Consider the following 17995-nt stretch of genomic DNA (forward strand, 5'->3'; position numbering starts at 1 on the left):
GGTTTGGTTTTAAAAGGACTAAACGTTGAGGTTTGTTGTCAGTTTGCGACTTTCTTCATACAAATGCGACATACCAGATTGTTGATGTTAGCGGAGGCTCCGCATTCATCTGGCTTGAATCCAAAATGTTTCGACCCACACGTTCGCTGTGTCATCAGAGTTTGGAATGAGTTCCATTTATGCTGCTCAACTAATATACTGTAGTATTCTCTGTACAACTACAGCCATCAGGAAACCTAACTTTGGGTACACAATCTCCTCTGCTTCAAAGCGATTTCCACCGTCTGCGTACGTGTGTGAGTCCCGCCTCTCAGACAAGCCAGTTGAATGACAGGCGAAGGAACAAAGCAGCAGAATGTTGATGATGCGAGTAAACAAACACGCATGAGGATGACAGGTTATCGAGTTTGTAAAAAACTATCGTGTCTGTTTTTATATATCACAATAAGTTGGTATAGTAATTATCGTGACGGGCCTCGTGATCAAATCAGTCAACTTGATGAGAATATTCGTAGGCTCTTACAAAATATTTCCAGAAGAGTTGATGCTGACAGACCAACCTCAGTCTCTTTACAATAAACTATTGACTGTACAGCTGAGCATACATTTGACATTATAATTTTGTGGACATCATTGCGACGGAACATGTCCAGAACATTCAACCACATTGTTGTGCATTTCTTCTATTAAACCTAGCTAAATACAGTGCACAGCACCAGCTGCTTCATGAAACCACCCATATGGCTTTGATATATGTGGAAATTATGACTGCAGGCCCTTTGTACTCCACTCCATCCTTGCCTCACCATTTGCAAGAAATGCGCAACACACAGTGTGCTGAACTGCGCCGGCACTTTTCTCCTTTGGATCGCTGGCCATAGCTTAGGCCATCACAAGATCTTAGCAGTCAGCAGAACCTCCCGTTTCTGTCAGCAGGAAAATGACAGTTAAGCATTTGAGATGTAATGTGGTAATATTACCCTCGCACCCACCCTTGTCCTTCTGTGCTGCCGTTTCCTCTGCTGAGGAAAAATTGTTCTACTTCAACAAGTGGGTCAACGCTCAGTCATACAACAAACATGGGTCATGATCCCAATGTGACCATGTGTGTATCACTGAATGTGTCCATTCACTGGTACTGAAATGCTGTGTCAGAAATTGTGAACGTTCAAACTAGTTTACTTTACGTAATATATACAGTGAACTCTCAGATTTTTAAGCAGTTGTTTTTACAGTATACAGCAAGTTTGCGTACCATTGCCTTCATAGTAATGGCATGTTTTGTGCTGCAAATTGTTGGCAAGCCATGGATACAAGCCTTCACGCTGTACCAGATACTCAGGATGTGGTTAGCCCTTTTGTGAATATTGCAGCGTCTCAATGTTGTCATATTTATTCTATGCAATATATCATAGTTCCAAGGTTGACTTTCTACCTTTTTATGAACGCTTATGGTTTGAGATAATGTAGGCTGTAGATTATAGACTATATGTATAACTCATTCATTCAAACTACTCTCGACTTGGCAATGACCCCATGAAAATATTTTTTGTTGATTTTTCTCCTGCTGTCCTTAAGGGTGTCCACAGTTGAGCTGTAGAAAACATTCACTGTATTTAGTATGTCAACTGTAGTTCAGGGTAACCTGATCCTAAATAGTTCAATCTTAGTAGTATCTCAGAGCTTCATGCCCTCTGGATTACTACATCAACCTGGTGAATGACTACATTGCTAAAATTGATTTCCAAAGGTCCACTTTTTTACCAAGTGAATAAATAGTTAAGAAAATGGATGGATGGTAAATTTATCACATAGCCAGACATGATAGTGATACCATCAGCTGCTTACTGTTAAACTGTTCAGATGTGGAAGGTATGATCAAGCAGTGTTAGGAGCTTTCTGGATATCTACCCATTGAATTGTTTTGGCCATTGTTGGAAGTTAGGTGCCTATGAACTTGTTTGAGCTCCGAGATAATTGTGAAGAAGTGGTCCCTTGAAAAGCTGCATGTAGCCAACCAGGCTTCTGAAAACCTTCCAAACTTACTTTCTTGACTTTTTGTTTTTGTTTTTTGCTTTGACTTTCAAGTTTAAACTAAGCTACACACGCTGTACGGTGGCAGTGAACTCACTCCACAATAACAATACTTTGTTAAATGGTGAACAATTTTCCCCAAAAGAGCCTTCAAGCTGTTTAATGCCACTCCAAGTTGAAGTTTACTGTCAAACTAAAGAGAAAACTAGAGAATTACACTGTGTGTATTCACAACAGCCAAAGCATAGCCTTTCAGTTTAGCTTAATGCTAACGCTAATTAGCATCTGTGTTGCGTAACTTAAACACTTTAGGCAACGGACTGAAAACAACAATAATATGTACACTGACAACAGTAGTCACTTTCCTATACTGTATCTTCAGTCCTTTGTGTAGAATGAAAAATACTGATGATCTGCGATAGCAATTGAGATGTTATGAATTCCACTTTTTTCCCACAGTTCGAGGCAGAACACACACCACTCTTCAATATATCCTTACTGTTAGGGGTGTTAGAAAAAATCAATTCGGCAATACATCGCGATATTACAGCACGCAATTCTCAAATCCATTCAATATGCGGCCGAATAAATTTTTAAACATATTTTTTTCAGGGAAATATTCAACAAAATGTCTTACTTAGGGTTAGGATTCACACATTTAAGGATGGAAGAATGTTATATTAATGGAACATTAATATTTTATTTCAGTGCTGTTCAAACATGAAAAAGACTGCAACCTGTTTGTTAAATGCAGTGGCTCAGTTATATGCCAGAATTTTCAATAGAGTAAATTTTCATACAAATCTTAGTGTACATGTACAAGTTTACTGATTTGTATTTTTTAAATTTGAGTTAAAAAAAATCGCAATAATCAATTTATAGATTCGTATCGGGATTAATCGAATCGAATCGTGACCTATGAATCGAATCGCCAGGTACTAGGCAGTTCACACCCCTACTATGATAGCTTCAAGATTCATAATAATGCCTCAATAATAATTATATCAGTCTGTCTGTCTTAGACTGCTCCATGAGCGCAAGGCGGGCACACCAGAAAGAGCAGCATTCAATTAATGCAATGTGACAAAAACAATCTAATTCTGTTTCTTTGTTATTACTGTATGTTTTTTTTTTTCATGTTTAAGGTTCTGTATACACTGTAACTTTGTAATATGGTAAATGTTTGCTGAAAACTGAATTGAATATATTCACCTTATTCATAGCCCCAATGAGCTTCTTCCGAATGTATGAGGACGACATAAAAAAGTGGCCAGTGGCAATGTACAGTCGCATTTTTAGCTACGTTCTGAACTCTGACGTGTCAGACAGTGAGGCAGTGAGCAGTCTTAAAAGTTCTGAGACATATCAGTACCTGCAAAGTAATAAAGCTAAAAGAGGTTGGACACAGTTTTAACCCAGCCAAATGCTTAATCTTACATCAACCCCACCTCAACTCACTATGTTATTGACAGAATTTTACTAAAGAGAGTTGTGCCCTCCATACACATGAAATCATACCTTATGACACCGCTCTCTGTCTTTATATGGCACCCAGTAGGGCCCTCAGGAATAAGGTGGCTAGAATAGGATGACTTTCTGTTACTATCGAAAGGGGAATGGTACGGTGCAGTGGGAAGGAAAGTTTTGGCACAGGTAGCGGAAGAATAAATTGAGCCTTTGCTTTAAATTTGAGTTCCATAGCAGCAACTTTAATTTAGATTTGCCTCGGCCACAGGTTTCCCCACCGGTTTTTCAGTCTTATGTCTTCTAGTCTTTGGTTCAGGCCTGTATAGCTGTCTCTGTAATTAGCGTGACAAAAGACTTTTTCCAGGAAGAAGCAGGCTGGATTCATCAACATAAAGCCAAATAGCAGAATATTAATTGGATTGCTCTTCACCTTTCGAAATATCACTGTATCCCTTATGCAAGTTAACAGTAATAGTCCTTTTCAAGACTAATTGTGTTAGCATTGCATTGCACCATGCTACTGCGTGTTTGCTTTTATTAGTTTCATCACTTGCATATATTTGTTCTTTGAATAAACAAGGCGAAATTGATCATTAAAAAAATAATCTTAAAAAGAGAATGAGAAATATATCTGTGTGGCATTTCTTGGGATCTTGACTTAAGTTTACAGTGACCAAAATTAACAGAAACACACATGGAAAAGAAATCAAAATCTGTAACCCTCCCGCCCGCTTTTGTCACAAGGCTTGATGTGTGACATACATGGTGTCAGACATATCCTGGAAAGCATATTCAGCACCCTCACAAGCAAAAACAGGTCACTCTTGAGTCAATATTTGCAGTGTTGGTATTGGTTCTGAATACACATTGTTATGGTGTCAGCCCTTTTACAACCGAGATGACTTTCAGTGTGTGTTTTTTACACTGAAGTCTTTCAAAGTAACGGAGTTGCCTGACTTGATAGCACAATTGGGACTGCTGAAGAAACAAAGGTTTTCCATGTGTTACTCAGAGGCGTTCTTGCACAAGGAATCTATCAATTTCCCTGGTCTTGGAGTAATTTGTGGAAAAGGAGAGAGGAGGGAAAAAAGGGAAAAAACATCTCTGCAGTTAAGTGAGCTAAGTAATTTCTACCATCTGCAGCGCACATTTCTGCTGCCTCATTCTCCTTTAAACGTAAAGTGGCATGGCAGAACAGAAGGCTCAGCCACAAGAGTTATGGAATGACAGAGTGGAGAAGGGTGGTCCTTTCCATGGGCAATGAACAGGGAAGGCTGGGACGGACACGTTGGCAGGCCTCATATGGGGCACAGAAAGTACCTGAATGCCCCGCCATTCATTCGGTGCCAAACCATCTCTAGGGGAATGCTACCAAGTGTGGCTTTGCATTGGAATGCCCTTCACCAGGCCAGTAAAGGGAGATTATCCCACATCAATCCAATCTCTTGTTAATGCCGGCTGAATGGGTTGTGATCGTTAATTTATTGAATCGGTAGGCAATAGTAAATGTAACCATTTATTAATCAAGTCCCTGCGACTTTGTCCTTGTGAAGCCAATCACCTGCAGTAATTCACCATTATGCACTAAGACACTCCACCAACCCAGAATAATACATTTTGATTTATTAGAATAATACATCTATTAGTAGATGAGGAAACCTCCTATTCATTGTAGTCATTAACAACCCAACTTTTTGCTCCTTGGATTGAACTAGTTGGCAATGTGAACATAAGTAAAATGGTCATACACTGTACATATTCAGTTGACTCTGGCAGTTGTGACATGTCCGAAATTTGACAGTGATATTGCTCAGTGTTAAACCGTATTTTACATTATCTTTATTTTTGGTACATATCCATACACAAATGATCAGGGAAATGTGTTGCTATTTTCTTACCGTTGTTTGTAGTTATAGCATTCTGAATCAACCAATGGCAAAAACATTGTGTTGTTCTGGCTTTGTTGTGAGATTTGGCACTTAATAAATAACACACACAACCGACACTGTCGGAACGTAGGTGGAAAAGCAATGACCCAACTGTATGTTAGCTTTAGCAGTTTGAGTTGAAATTTAAACACAACACTCTAAAATCCGACTGCATTTGTCCAACTATTCGAGGATTTCTGCCTTGACAAACGTGTCAGTGACAAACACTTGAACCCCTATTTAAAGCTGACCCAACCATTGCATAAATATATATCAGGTAGGTAGGTTCTACTAATGATTAAAGTGCACGTGCCGATTGTTGTACTATGGCTAAATAGTGACCGAAAGAACAAGATCCAGGATACAAGTGGCTGAAATTAGTTTCCTCTGCAGGGTGTTCGGGCTCTCCCGTAGAGATAGGATGAGAAGCTCGGTCATCCTAGAGGGGCCTCAGGAACGAGCCGCTACTCTTTTACGTGGAGAGGAGCCAGTTGAGGTGGCTTGGGCATCTGGTTCGGATGCCTCCTGGTCGCCTCCCTGGAGAGATGTTCCAGGCATGTCCCACCGGCGGGCGGCCCCAGGGAGGACCCAGGACATACTGGAGAGACTATGTCTCTCGGCTGGCCTGGGAACGCCTTGGGATCCCGCCAGAGGAGCTGGTTGAAGTGGCTGGGGAGAGCGAAGTCTTTGCTTCCCTACTAAAGCTGCTGCCCCCAATAGTAGGGAGTATAACGAAAACAAGCGGAATCGGAAAGTCAACTTTGAATCAATGTCAAACATGACAAAAGCTACAAATGCACTTCTTTTTCATCGCTAATTAATCTCTATGAAGGAAATGTCACATTTACAATACTGACAAATTTTATATTGTAAAATGATTGTCTACTTTTAACCTCCCCAAAAAACATTGTATCATATTCTCTTGAACTGAGATGTACCTTTAAATCAAATCGTTCCACTTTAAAATGGACCATACTCAACAGCCATATCAGGTTGACAGTTCTGATCCATACGGCAGCAGCAGGTTGTAGAATGCCTTATTCTGTGTTGTTTTCACAGTACTGTTTGCTTTTCCTGTCTTTCATGATCTGTCAAACTGATAGGAAGGTGGCAGCGGAAGTGCAATTAATGTTGAAACAACAACAATAATACAAGAAAAAATCCTTGTTGGGCTCTGGAGCAGTGGTCCGCCGACTGGTACAATTGGTAGCGGGCGGCACAGATATATTGAAGGGGCACATTTTTTTTATGTGGCAAAAAATTTGTGGACCACTGTTCTGGCGATAGTACATCTTAAGCAATGCTATTGGCGCTGCCGTTTTAAAAATAAATAAATAAAATAAAAATAAAAATAAACATCAGCGATAAACTCACTACACTTAACAACCACATTTGTTAAGTAGTTTGCAGTTAAGCATATAGAAACTCCTCTTAATTTGACTCGGTTTGTCACTGAGTCTCTTTCTACTGTTGTACTTGTCGTTGGTTAGTTCCCCTCCTGGGAGCCACTCCCTGTTTCCATATTCTCACTGCTCCTGCTCTCCAATCTGCTGTGGTCAGCGAGGCAGCTCAGTCTGTACAGCCGATGTTCACGTAGCTTCTCCCTCCACTGCACTTGCTATTATTCTTCCCCGTCTGTTTAAACATTTGCAGATATTGCCTTTCTGTCTCTGTTTTTGAGAGAGGTGACAGCTTGAGTCTTGGAATCTGGCCGTGATTAATCTCCTCTTAAAAAAAATAAGTGAGACCAAGTGGAAGGGGTTTTAAAAATGTAAACCTACCAGTGTGTACGATGGCTAATCCCTCGTTCACTTTCTGCAAACACAGAACCTGCAACTGTATGTTATAATATAACAGCTATCAATCTTGTCTTCACATGAATTTCCCTAGTCTCACCTGTTTATTTGCCCCGTGTAAGTGTGGAGATGTAGTATGTATTGCACTTTATTTCTCCGGCAGAGGCACTGATGGAAGATCGCAGCAATGCTATAACTCATTAGTACCGTGCGAGGGCTGAGCCAAGCATGTCTAGATCACTCTGCTCTCTTCCTGAGAAGCTTTAGATCCTGTGACTCAGGCTTCCTTTTCTCTTCCTGGTCTCTGGACACTGTTAACACACGCGATACTTGGGTAGACATGCACACGCGATTACTATACAGAAAAGCAAGTTGAGCGTCTGTCACCTACTGAACATAAAAAATAATGTTGATGCTGATATTTCTGATTTAAAAAATGACTTCTCCAGCTTTGAAAAATGTTTAAGTAACTGTGCACATTATCTAGCATATAGTCAGATTCGCTGAAAAGCCACCTGGCTCTCATTGGGGATACAGAGGCAACTAACCAAACAGTGATCTCACCACCAATAACTCCTCTCTGCTTCATTGCCTTGGCGCGTACTACGGAAGATTACTACAGACGAGTATTGTTTCTCTTGGTTCCAGTATTAAGAGGCCATGTGCAATAATTGTGAGGTTATCTTTGGAGAGTCTTAAAGCAACATTATGTGAAATCGGGAGGAGTTTGGTCAGAAACCAGCTATTCTGGCGAATGAAAATTGAAATACAGCGACCTTGGGTTTTTTGAAAGACGCTATAAATTATGATTATTGTTTGTTATTGGCAGTGTAGTAGTGTTAGAATCCCTACATTATTTGAAAGCAGTCTTGGATGGCAGGTGGTGTGCCTTAACAAGCACACGGTTGTATGTGCATGCACACACAAAAATAGTCAAACTTTTGCCATCATGAAACATTGTATACGCACATAACATTTTACAATTCTCTTACACACTATCTGCGCAAGTCTAGCAAAACACCCAAAGAAAGAAAACTCCACCCATGTGCACAGTTAGATTGCACTTTGTGCTAGACTTGCACTGGGCACCAAAATAGGGCCCACTCGCCGGGTTTACATAGAGCTATGTATTCTGATTTAGAATGAATCCGAATGACCAAACGGAATGAAAATGCTCCATATAAACACCTCAATCGGAATGAAATGGCTGATTTCGAATGGAATTTAATTCGGAATCATGGGGTGGCATATTCAGTTTGTCAATCTGAACTAGCATGATGTAATCGAAATGGCCAGCCTGCATCCAGTATGCACATGCCCTGTCTTGATGTAAAAGCGTTGTGACGTCGCCGTTTACGCATTATGCCTTGCTAAGAGCTTGACTGCAAGGGGAGAACTTGTTTTAAAGTACTTGGAACTTGTTTTGATCAAGACAAGTCAGGCCAGGTAGTCCACCTTCCATCTGAAGTCAGCTGGGATAGACTCTGCCTCACCCACAACCTTCAAGTGGTATAAAAAATAGATAGATGGTTGTAATATTGTGAAAGAACCCTTATTCATTCTCCTATGACACAGCATTAACTAAACCTCTGAATGAACCATGACACATTCACTGCTATACGGATGGAATGTAAGCTGGGCCAGAAAGTGAAAAAGTCACAGCTCGTCTCTGGCTGTTCTCATTCCCCATTAGAATTATTCTCTGCTCCAGGCCCACTGCGGAGTTGATATCCTTGCCCACTGTCACATGCGTGTCTGCCTGTTTTGGGGGGCGACAGGATGAGTTATCCCCTTTCTTCACTTAAACAAGACTCCTTGTGTGTGAACTATGAACTGTTTGAGGCAGGCACGCACACACAGCCTATCATTTGCACTTTCTACCTCCAGATGTAGTGTGTTTTCCTTGGCGCAGGCCAAGAAAATGCCTTTTCCATACACCGGCTGTAGAGGGGAAGCATGCTCAATGCAGCTTCTTAACCGATCATTGGTTGTAATTAGTTGAGCTACAGTATTTTGTTACTCTTGGCAAAACACTTAACAGCAATTTGCTAAATGAACTGAGCAGTGGACAGATGGTGTAGCCCACCCTTTTCCGCTTGACATTGTATAAACATTTTACTTCTTGCAAATTGAATTAATAATCTGTCAGGTTGTTATAAAAACTCTGGACAATGTCAGAGCGTTAGTTCTGGACTATGTCAAGAGTAGCTTTGTTTCAAATGAAGAACACAACAGTTAATTGTTTGTGTTAGATGTGTTATTGCCTATGGGGAAGTTATTTAGTTAGATTAGTTAGTTAGGTAGTTAATTAAATAATTTGGTCAATCTTCAGGCTTCTTTCTTTTTCCAGTTTTATGCAGAATTACGCATCTTTAGCCAAAACCCACTCTCTGAAATATGGTGAAGTGGCGTTTTGCTAGCCATTATATGCTGATTACACTTTTTTTGTGGCTGTTGTTGCTCACTATTATTATAATGTAATATGATTGCACCAAGTCGAGTAAAAAACACAGTCCGACTGCAGGCTTATTATAAAATAAGCAGCGCTCAGTGCAGTGAGACGTCATCGCATGTGTGGCCAACCAAGGTGCACTGTGATCGGCCACGCCAATGTGCTGAACCACTAACTTAAGCCAGTTATTTTCTCTAATCTTAACTGGCAGACCATGCCAACCTATAGAAATTGACTTCTAGAACAATTTGGCTGAATTTCCATATTTTTTAATTATGTCAAGAATATTGCAGTTAAGCAGTGTATAAAGTAATGCAATGCAATGTGAATAGTTGTCTTAACTTAAGGGGTCAGATCATTGTACCACATTTAAAAAGCAGGACAAAGTTTTCAATATCCAAAATGGTCAGTGTTATGGGCTTATTTTCACGTTAGCTATAATTTCTATGACATAATACAGAACATTTGACAGCCCTGTAATACACCAAGCTCCGTAGCAGTGTGCCTTAAAACTTCCTGGCGCCGTGGACGCCCTGTGAGCACACTGGGAGGGCTAAAAAGTACAAAACTCCTATCTCTTTGGCTGCATTTCTTATAAGTCTAATCTTACCCTGAGCTCCTGGTAGTCCACTGGGGGCAGCTGGCAGCGACAGAGACTGAGGGTTTTGCATTGGTTAGCCCGCCCAGAGTGATTGCTTTAAAGGTTCTTGCTTGCGACATCACAACTTCCCATTTAAGCCAAATTGTTTCTGTGACGAAAGTCTTTCGGACTGAAACCTGAAATGCACATTTGGGCCATTTTCGGTCAACTATTGTTGGTGCATCACAACTAACAATAATCTGAATAAATCATTTTTGTTCACTCTTGCATGTATTGTGTACTTGGGTTCATAGCTATTCTGAGAGGATCTCATCTGACGCATAAAAGTAAATTAAGTAGAAATCACAAGTTATTTGGAAACAGTTACTGTAATAGTGAATTATAATTGTTGTAGAGGACAGGAGTTTTTCCATCTTAAGAGACATTTGACTTTGCATGCATACTATGCAGTCTGAACATCAGTTGTTGTTAATTATGTTTATATATATTTTTTATTAAAAACAATACAATTCTCCATTGGCTTTGATAAATCAATAGTTTTCTGCAACATATACTGTATGGGGGGACTTAAGTGAGTTATTGCACAGCACTTCTCATAAGCAGGTAATTGGACTTTCCAATGCACCTGTTTGCTGAGCAAATAAAGTATTTTCTAAATTGTTTATTTCCACATTAAATGCCTTTTCCCTATTTCGAACACAGGTCACTGTGACATAGCAACTACTCTTTGGTAGTTATTTGTTATAAATCAAAGTACTGTAAGTGCTTCTGTGAGGTGACATGCACTGTAGTTCAACTGTCTCTTAAGGCATTCTACAGATTAAAGAACCAATAGCTTGTGTTGGAGGATTTCCCGGGAAGTGTAGTCTGCATTATTTTTTACAAAAGGAACATTATCAGTCAAAGGATGCATTTGTCTTTATCTGGTAATAGGATTTTGTATCACACTGATCTTGTGACATTCTTTATCTCTGCACCTCAAGCTAAATCAATGAACCTTGTCTTTCTTTTAGTTCCTGACTGTAGTTTATTATATAACTTGAAAAATCATTATTTTAATTGTTTCTGATTTGGTATGTTTTGTTTATTACTGCTGTTATCAAATTTTGCTAAACTGTCAATAGATTGATAGATGACTAGCAACAAGTGTTTGGGAGTTTGGCTGGGCTTGGATTTATCCCCAATTTTGAATGTCCTGTTTTAAAAAGATTTTTGGTACATAAAATAGTCCACTTGGAATTACAATTAACTGGAAATCGCAATGTTGGACCGAGGTGTGTCAATATTCAAGAAGTCACGTAAAAAGTGAAGTACCATTTACCAAGACACTATCTGTGGCGTCGGCACACAAAAAAGACGTGTGTGTGTGTGTGTGTGTGTTTTAAACAACATAATCTGTAAACCAATTGGAATTTACTATAACTTAAACCTGAGCAGCCTGTCATGTTTAATTCAGTTTCTCATTGACTTCCAGGTCACATTTAATGGTGAGCCATCACACTTAAGGTTTCCCCATGTTTTTCCTTGTTCAACGCCAGTGTAGAATGGCAGTATTCATGGAATTTTACTCATAAACTGCAAACTAATGTAGGTCATTTCCGTGGAATTGTCCTTCAGATCTGAGGGAATTCCGTCAGCATAAATAAGGTGTGAGGTAGCCTGAGGCCAAGCCACATACTTTCCCTTACTGTAATGTAATCACATGGCCATCTGTCAATGGCTGTGCACCCCTCTCAACAGTACACCACTTCCCTTTGGTCACCCACCACTGCCACACATCACAAATAGCACATGCTCATACAGTACGTGCAAACTATTAACTGCATAATACTGTAATTAGGGGTAGTTATTAACAACAACAAACAAACAAGAATTCTTCTTGTCTGGGATTTTTTTCCCTACCTTGTCTTATTTATTCTAATTAGTGATTTCAAGTGATTAAAATGTACTAACTAATCTAATTAATCATAATTTTGTGTAATTAATTGCATTTTATGACATTTAGCCACAAGTGCTTCTACGCAGCAGGTGGAGACGAGCAGTTAGGTAGAAGCACCTGCGGCAATAGCCAATTGTGGCAGTGGATTTTACTTTGTGGACCTGGATTCCCCAACCGTGCATATGCTGATGTGTTTTGATTTATTTATTTTCAGAACAAACGTAACGTCGTGCGTAGACTGATGGCCTGGTTTATTAATTTTTGAATGCTCATATTTTTGTAAAACGTTATTTGAAGTACGGAACTAGAGAGTGGAAGACCAGTGAGTGAGTACTGCTTTTTTAAGTATACAACAATGTTAAAAGCGGTTTGTAAGTGTATGAAGTCTAATTAAAGTGTTTAAGGATCATGGTTTGTGGCGTATTTGTGGTCTAAACTAGAAATGCATCGAAAATATTGGCAGGAGGAAACCAAGACCAAACACTGAAACACACAAATAAATTATATACAGTGTCCCCTCACTTTTCGTTGGTATATTTATTCAGTTATGATTGATGCATTACAGTTCTTCACCACTGTAAACTGTAGCATATTAGCAAATTAACATTTATATGTTTTCTATTCAAAACTGAGCATTATTGTCTTTGTAAGGCATTTGATCCAGCTCTTGTTTTGGCAATAATTGAGTGTGTGGCTGGTCATCATATTGTATGTCCCTGTGTCTTGGTGTTGTTGGTAATTCATGCGTGTCTTGAAGTAATTCGTTTTTGGCTTCTGTTGAAATAAGACCATATTTCACGTTTATATCTGGCTTTGCCACCTCATGCACACATCTCCCATTTTGCTCTACTTTCCTAACACTTGCTCATAACAGGATTTAGCATATCAATGGTAGATTAGATCATTTAACAAAAGCTTACTACTGCAAAGCCGCTTTCCACTCGTCCTTCCAAAGCTGACTTGTGGACCTCACACGCAGATTCTCTGCTCTGCGATCTTTGGTGTACCGTGTGTGGTCGCTACCACTCAGTTCAATTGATTTCTGTTTGAAGATGACAAAAGACATGCTTGGTCACTATGGACTCCTAAGCTCTATGTGATGTGTTGTGTTGAAGATGCTCCATAAGGTCGTGCACATGTACACAGGAGAATGATGATTAATAGTTTGTTTCCACCGGCATATGGTCTTATTAAATGCAGGAAGGAAGCAGCATGTGACCCGAGTATGCATGCAGGTACGCAATGTTGGAATGTGTCCGAAACTTGCCAGTCTATTGTTCTTGCACCCCTGGCTTCCACTTGGTTTAATGAGGTATGGAACAAAAGAATTATCCTGTGCCCTCTCACCCTGCAGATGCTCCTGGTGTGGAGTGAGACTTGTTTTCTGTGGAAACATTTGCACTGAATGCCAAGAGGTGCTGACTACAGCTTGGCAGCTGCATTGACAATTGTGTGTGCGCGAGTGTGTACGCGTTGGCGAGCTGGCATGTCAGCCGAGTGAAAACCTCTTTGTGACACAGCAGTCACCACAGGAAGGATACCCCAACCCCCTCTGCTCACCACCTTTCGTTTTGAAGGTTTAAGGTAAACAGTACTGTTCACCTCAAAGGGTAATGAAGTTTAGGTCCTTCAATGTATGTGGATGGGAGCAGTGAGATGTTTTTGTTTGTTTTTTGTTTGTTTTTGTTCTCCAGAAAGGCACATGCAATGTACGTGTGCAAACTAGGGCTGTCCAAATTAAAGCGGTAACTCTGGAGATTAATTAAAATTTATTAAAGCGTAAAAAAAAAAAAAAAAAATTAACTCAGTGTGCAACCAAACTTGGTGGAGTCACTGGGGGGGAAGATAAATAAATATGGACTATAGATAGTTACCTCTACGGAAACTCGCAAACCAATGCTGCTGGAGTGTGGTGCTCGTGAGCAGAACTAAAACTGTAAGCAAGAAGTTCTCAGAATTGTTTGTTTGAGTCCATTTTGATTGTTTTGTTTAACAGTTGTATTTTACAGGAGAAGTATTCTATTCAAGGCTCAAAGAATGCTATTAGAACAGTCTTTAATTCTAAATATACTTCCTATTTGATGATTTTTTTTTTTTAATTGCAAGATTTTACTCAAAAATCTCTTACAAGTTTTGAAGAAAAAAAGTCAAAGCAAAAGTAGAAACGTGATTAATTGCGATTAATTATGCAAAATTGTGCGATTAATTGGTTGATAAAATGTAATCGTTTGACAGCACTGGACTAATCCTCCATGGATCAAGAATGCTTCTGATATGATCAAGGTCATGGGCAAGCTGGCATCAGCTTTCTGGCTAAGATGGAGTAAACCCTGTATATGTCCCCAATGTTAAATTTAATTGGATCTGGTTTTTATGGAGACTTTCAAAATTCTGTTGAAATATGTGACATTAGTACCGCAAGCATCATGACATGAGTTGTGAATTTGACGTGTCCGGGATGCTGTCCGGAAAGCTTGAGTGAACCATTTAAACTAACGCGTTGACATACTACTAATTTTTCAGAGGTGTTTCCATAGATGTCACCTTCAGGGGCTGACTGTGTCTTCAGTGCAGTCCTTAAACTGGGGCATAGTTGGCTAATGTTTCTTCTTTCAAAGAATCACCTATGTATTGGTTATTTATACTGGATGTCTCCATTGTTTGACTTGGGCCAGATCTTCCGAGAATGTTCATTGCCTAAGATAGACTGTGTGTGAATGTGGTTTGGTAAAAGTTTATATTCTGAATGTCAGATTTTCTATTTTGTAGTCCTCCAGCTTTCTGTTGCACAAGTCTATGTCTCATTTTTTTCTGGCTCCATTAATCTGTCTTTTTCTGTATTTACATCTTGGCATCTGTGAGCCTGCAGGTGCCTTAACTGGCTTATTGACCGTCAGTACCAGCCCTGGTACTTTTTGGTGACACTTGCATTGTCACGAGTGACAAAGCGATTGTGTGCTATCCCGGTTAACAGGGAAACAGCTGTTAGATCCCCTCAGTGACACTCATGGCATTAGGATGAAGCTTCAAGCACAATCATAATGCCCTGGATTTACTCCTGAACAATTCTAAACATGCATGCATCTGGTTTTGATCGCTACCACTTCCTCTCCTCCATCCTTGAATCATGATTCTTTTATGATGTTTGAAAGTGGATGGCAGTACCACTAATTAATATGTATATGTTCATATGCTTTGTCTGTTGCTGTTGTGATAGAAACATTGGTTTAAAAGACATTGAGCCTCTGTACTGGAAGTGATTCACAATTGACTAATTTGACTCGATTGATTCTGTACTTCCTGAACTGTGATTCTCCACCATTGGGTAAGTTCAGGACATTTACCTCTTACTGCTTCACCATATGTTTTTATTGTTCCCTCAATCACACTGCTGTCAACTCCCGAGCAGCCCATGACTTGGATAAACTGAGCTTGTCTGGGAAATCAAGACCCAACAAGTCAGGACTGATCTTTATCACCATGTACTATTCAAAGCACTCTCTAATTGTTTTTTATTTTAGATATTAAAAGTGCAATGCTGACATAAATATGTGTGTTCTGCCTTGTACACGACTTCTGTCACAAGACTTTACAGGTATGTCCAACTGACTTGTCTTTTCACCTCCCTCCAGTTCCCAGAGTGTGGCTTCTTTGGCATGTACGACAAGATCTTGCTCTTCCGACACGACCTAAATGACGAAAACATCCTGCAGAGGCTGACATCAGCCGAAGACATCCATGAGGGAGACCTAATTGAGGTGGTTCTCTCTGGTATGTATGCTGCTTTTAAATTTGAAACTTGCTTTGCATATAATGAGAAATCCGTCCAAATGGTAAAATCACAAAGAAACAGTTATTTGACATATTAAAGTCACCCCCCCCCCCCCAAAAATAAATTTACATTAATATGTTCTATGCAGCCCCACCAGTCTACTCTAAATACGGTGTTCTGTTTAATATCGCATTAGTAGAATATGAGTTAAGCAGTAAAATCCAGCCGTTTTAACAATATCAGAAGGTGGCCATTTTGCCACGTGCTGTCGAGTGAAAATTATATCACAGTTGCTCAGGTCTCAGGTATCAACCAATCACAGCTCAGGTTCAGAAAACTGGAGAGCTGTTAATTATTGTTGCACCGAGCCCTGAGCAACTGTGATGTCATTTTCACTTGACAGCAAGTGGCAAAATGGCCGCCCCCTGAGATGGATTAAAACGGCTGGATTTTGCTGCATAACTCATATTCCACAAATGTAATATTAATCAGAATGTCATGTATAGACTAGTGAGGTCACGTTTATATTTTAAAAAATATTTAAACGCGCCTTTTTTTCACTGTATTAGTGGCATCCTTAGCCTGCTGACACACAGACATGGCAGCGAACAGAGAGGAGCTAGTACACTAAACAGGAACTGTTTTCTAAGTCATTTGGAATTGGTTCGGGTTTGCAAGATCAGACAGTGAGCCAAGAGTCTCTTGCAAAGTATGTCTAAAGGCTGTTGAAACCAAAGCAAGCAGCACGACTAAATTATGTCAGCATTTGAAACGGAGACACGCAGCTGCAAATGTTGCTCTGTGCTCGACATGCCAGAGAAAGCTCCCACTAAGAAGCAGGCAACATGAGCGGAATCATTTCACATTGTTTTATGTATGACAAGAAATCACTAAGTCAGTCATGTTGACCATTCTCAAATATGTATAAATGGGTGCCCTGCCTATTTAAAGTATATGTTGCAAAAGCACTCACTTACCCACATACCAGTACTGATCTGCGTTAATGGTTGTTGCAACTGTTGTGAAAAAACTGCATACATTCTGTCAGATAGCTTATCCAAACGAATTACACACTTTAACCAAGGTTGTGTTTGCTAGTACAATACCTGTGTTTTATTTGTCAAGTTACAGCATATCACTTTGTACCCAACTTCTTCCGGTAGTGTGACTTAACAATAAAAGCATCCAGAAGATCACCACATATTTTAGCAGCATGAAATAATCTTCCCACTGCTAAATCACATAGGCTACAAAAACCTCTCGGTGCCCCAGCAGAGCATTTTTTTTCAGCGTAGGGTCAACATTACATGTAAGAGGCGATGGCTAAAGCCTCATGTGTGGAAAGGCGTTTTTCCTTGCCAAACATGTCAAAATTAATCACCTGGCATGCACTGGAATGCTATATACCAACGTGTATTCAAGATTTAAAAAAAAAAAAAAAATTCCCGGACCAACGTTCTTTTTTTAATTTATTTAAATTTTTTTCTTTTTTTAAAGTTAATTTATTTAAGTTATTAATTTTATAATAAGGAATTGTTTTTTTGTTGCATATAAATCCCATTTTTCTTGTTGCCATCACATTTTGAACATGTTCAAAATTTCTTAGCGACAAGAAAAACAGAGTATAAAGAAGATTTGAGAGTGTGTGGTGAACAAAGCCTGCCGAAAAAGCAACAATTGGTACGTGCACGCACCCTCTCAGGCCTGCGCCGCTCAGTGAGTTATGGGCTTAAGTTAAACTCTAATTAACTATTTGTGTTATCATTATATGTATCTTAAGTTGTTCCAGACATTTAAACTTAAGAAAGAAACAAGGGTGGTCTACTAATTTTCCCATAAAAGGAATTTACGAAAACATCTGGAATTCTGGATCCAAATAAGCTATTGATCTTGTTTTCATTGTCACTGAATGACTTTGAGTTGTGGAATTTGCATGATTGTTCCATTATCACACATTTACATGAGATGATGAACCTTTGTGTCAGTTACTCAGGTGTTTTTCGTGC

General features: G+C 39.6%; 1 protein-coding gene across 2 annotated transcripts in view; it reads left to right on the forward strand.

Annotated features, from left to right (window-relative positions):
* Positions 1-17995, forward strand: part of prkd3 (protein kinase D3) — a 43647-nt gene that overhangs the window by 7140 nt on the left and 18512 nt on the right. For both annotated transcript variants that reach the window (XM_086095411.1, XM_086095412.1), the window contains exon 3: positions 15850-15988. In XM_086095411.1, coding sequence (XP_085951537.1) covers positions 15850-15988 — 139 coding nt within the window. The remainder of the gene's footprint in view (positions 1-15849; positions 15989-17995) is intronic.

The sequence above is a fragment of the Leptonotus elevatus genome, chromosome 14 (genome assembly GCF_054856555.1).
Source record: "Leptonotus elevatus isolate MCC_2025b chromosome 14, RoL_Lele_1.0, whole genome shotgun sequence".
Lineage (NCBI taxonomy): Eukaryota > Metazoa > Chordata > Actinopteri > Syngnathiformes > Syngnathidae > Leptonotus > Leptonotus elevatus.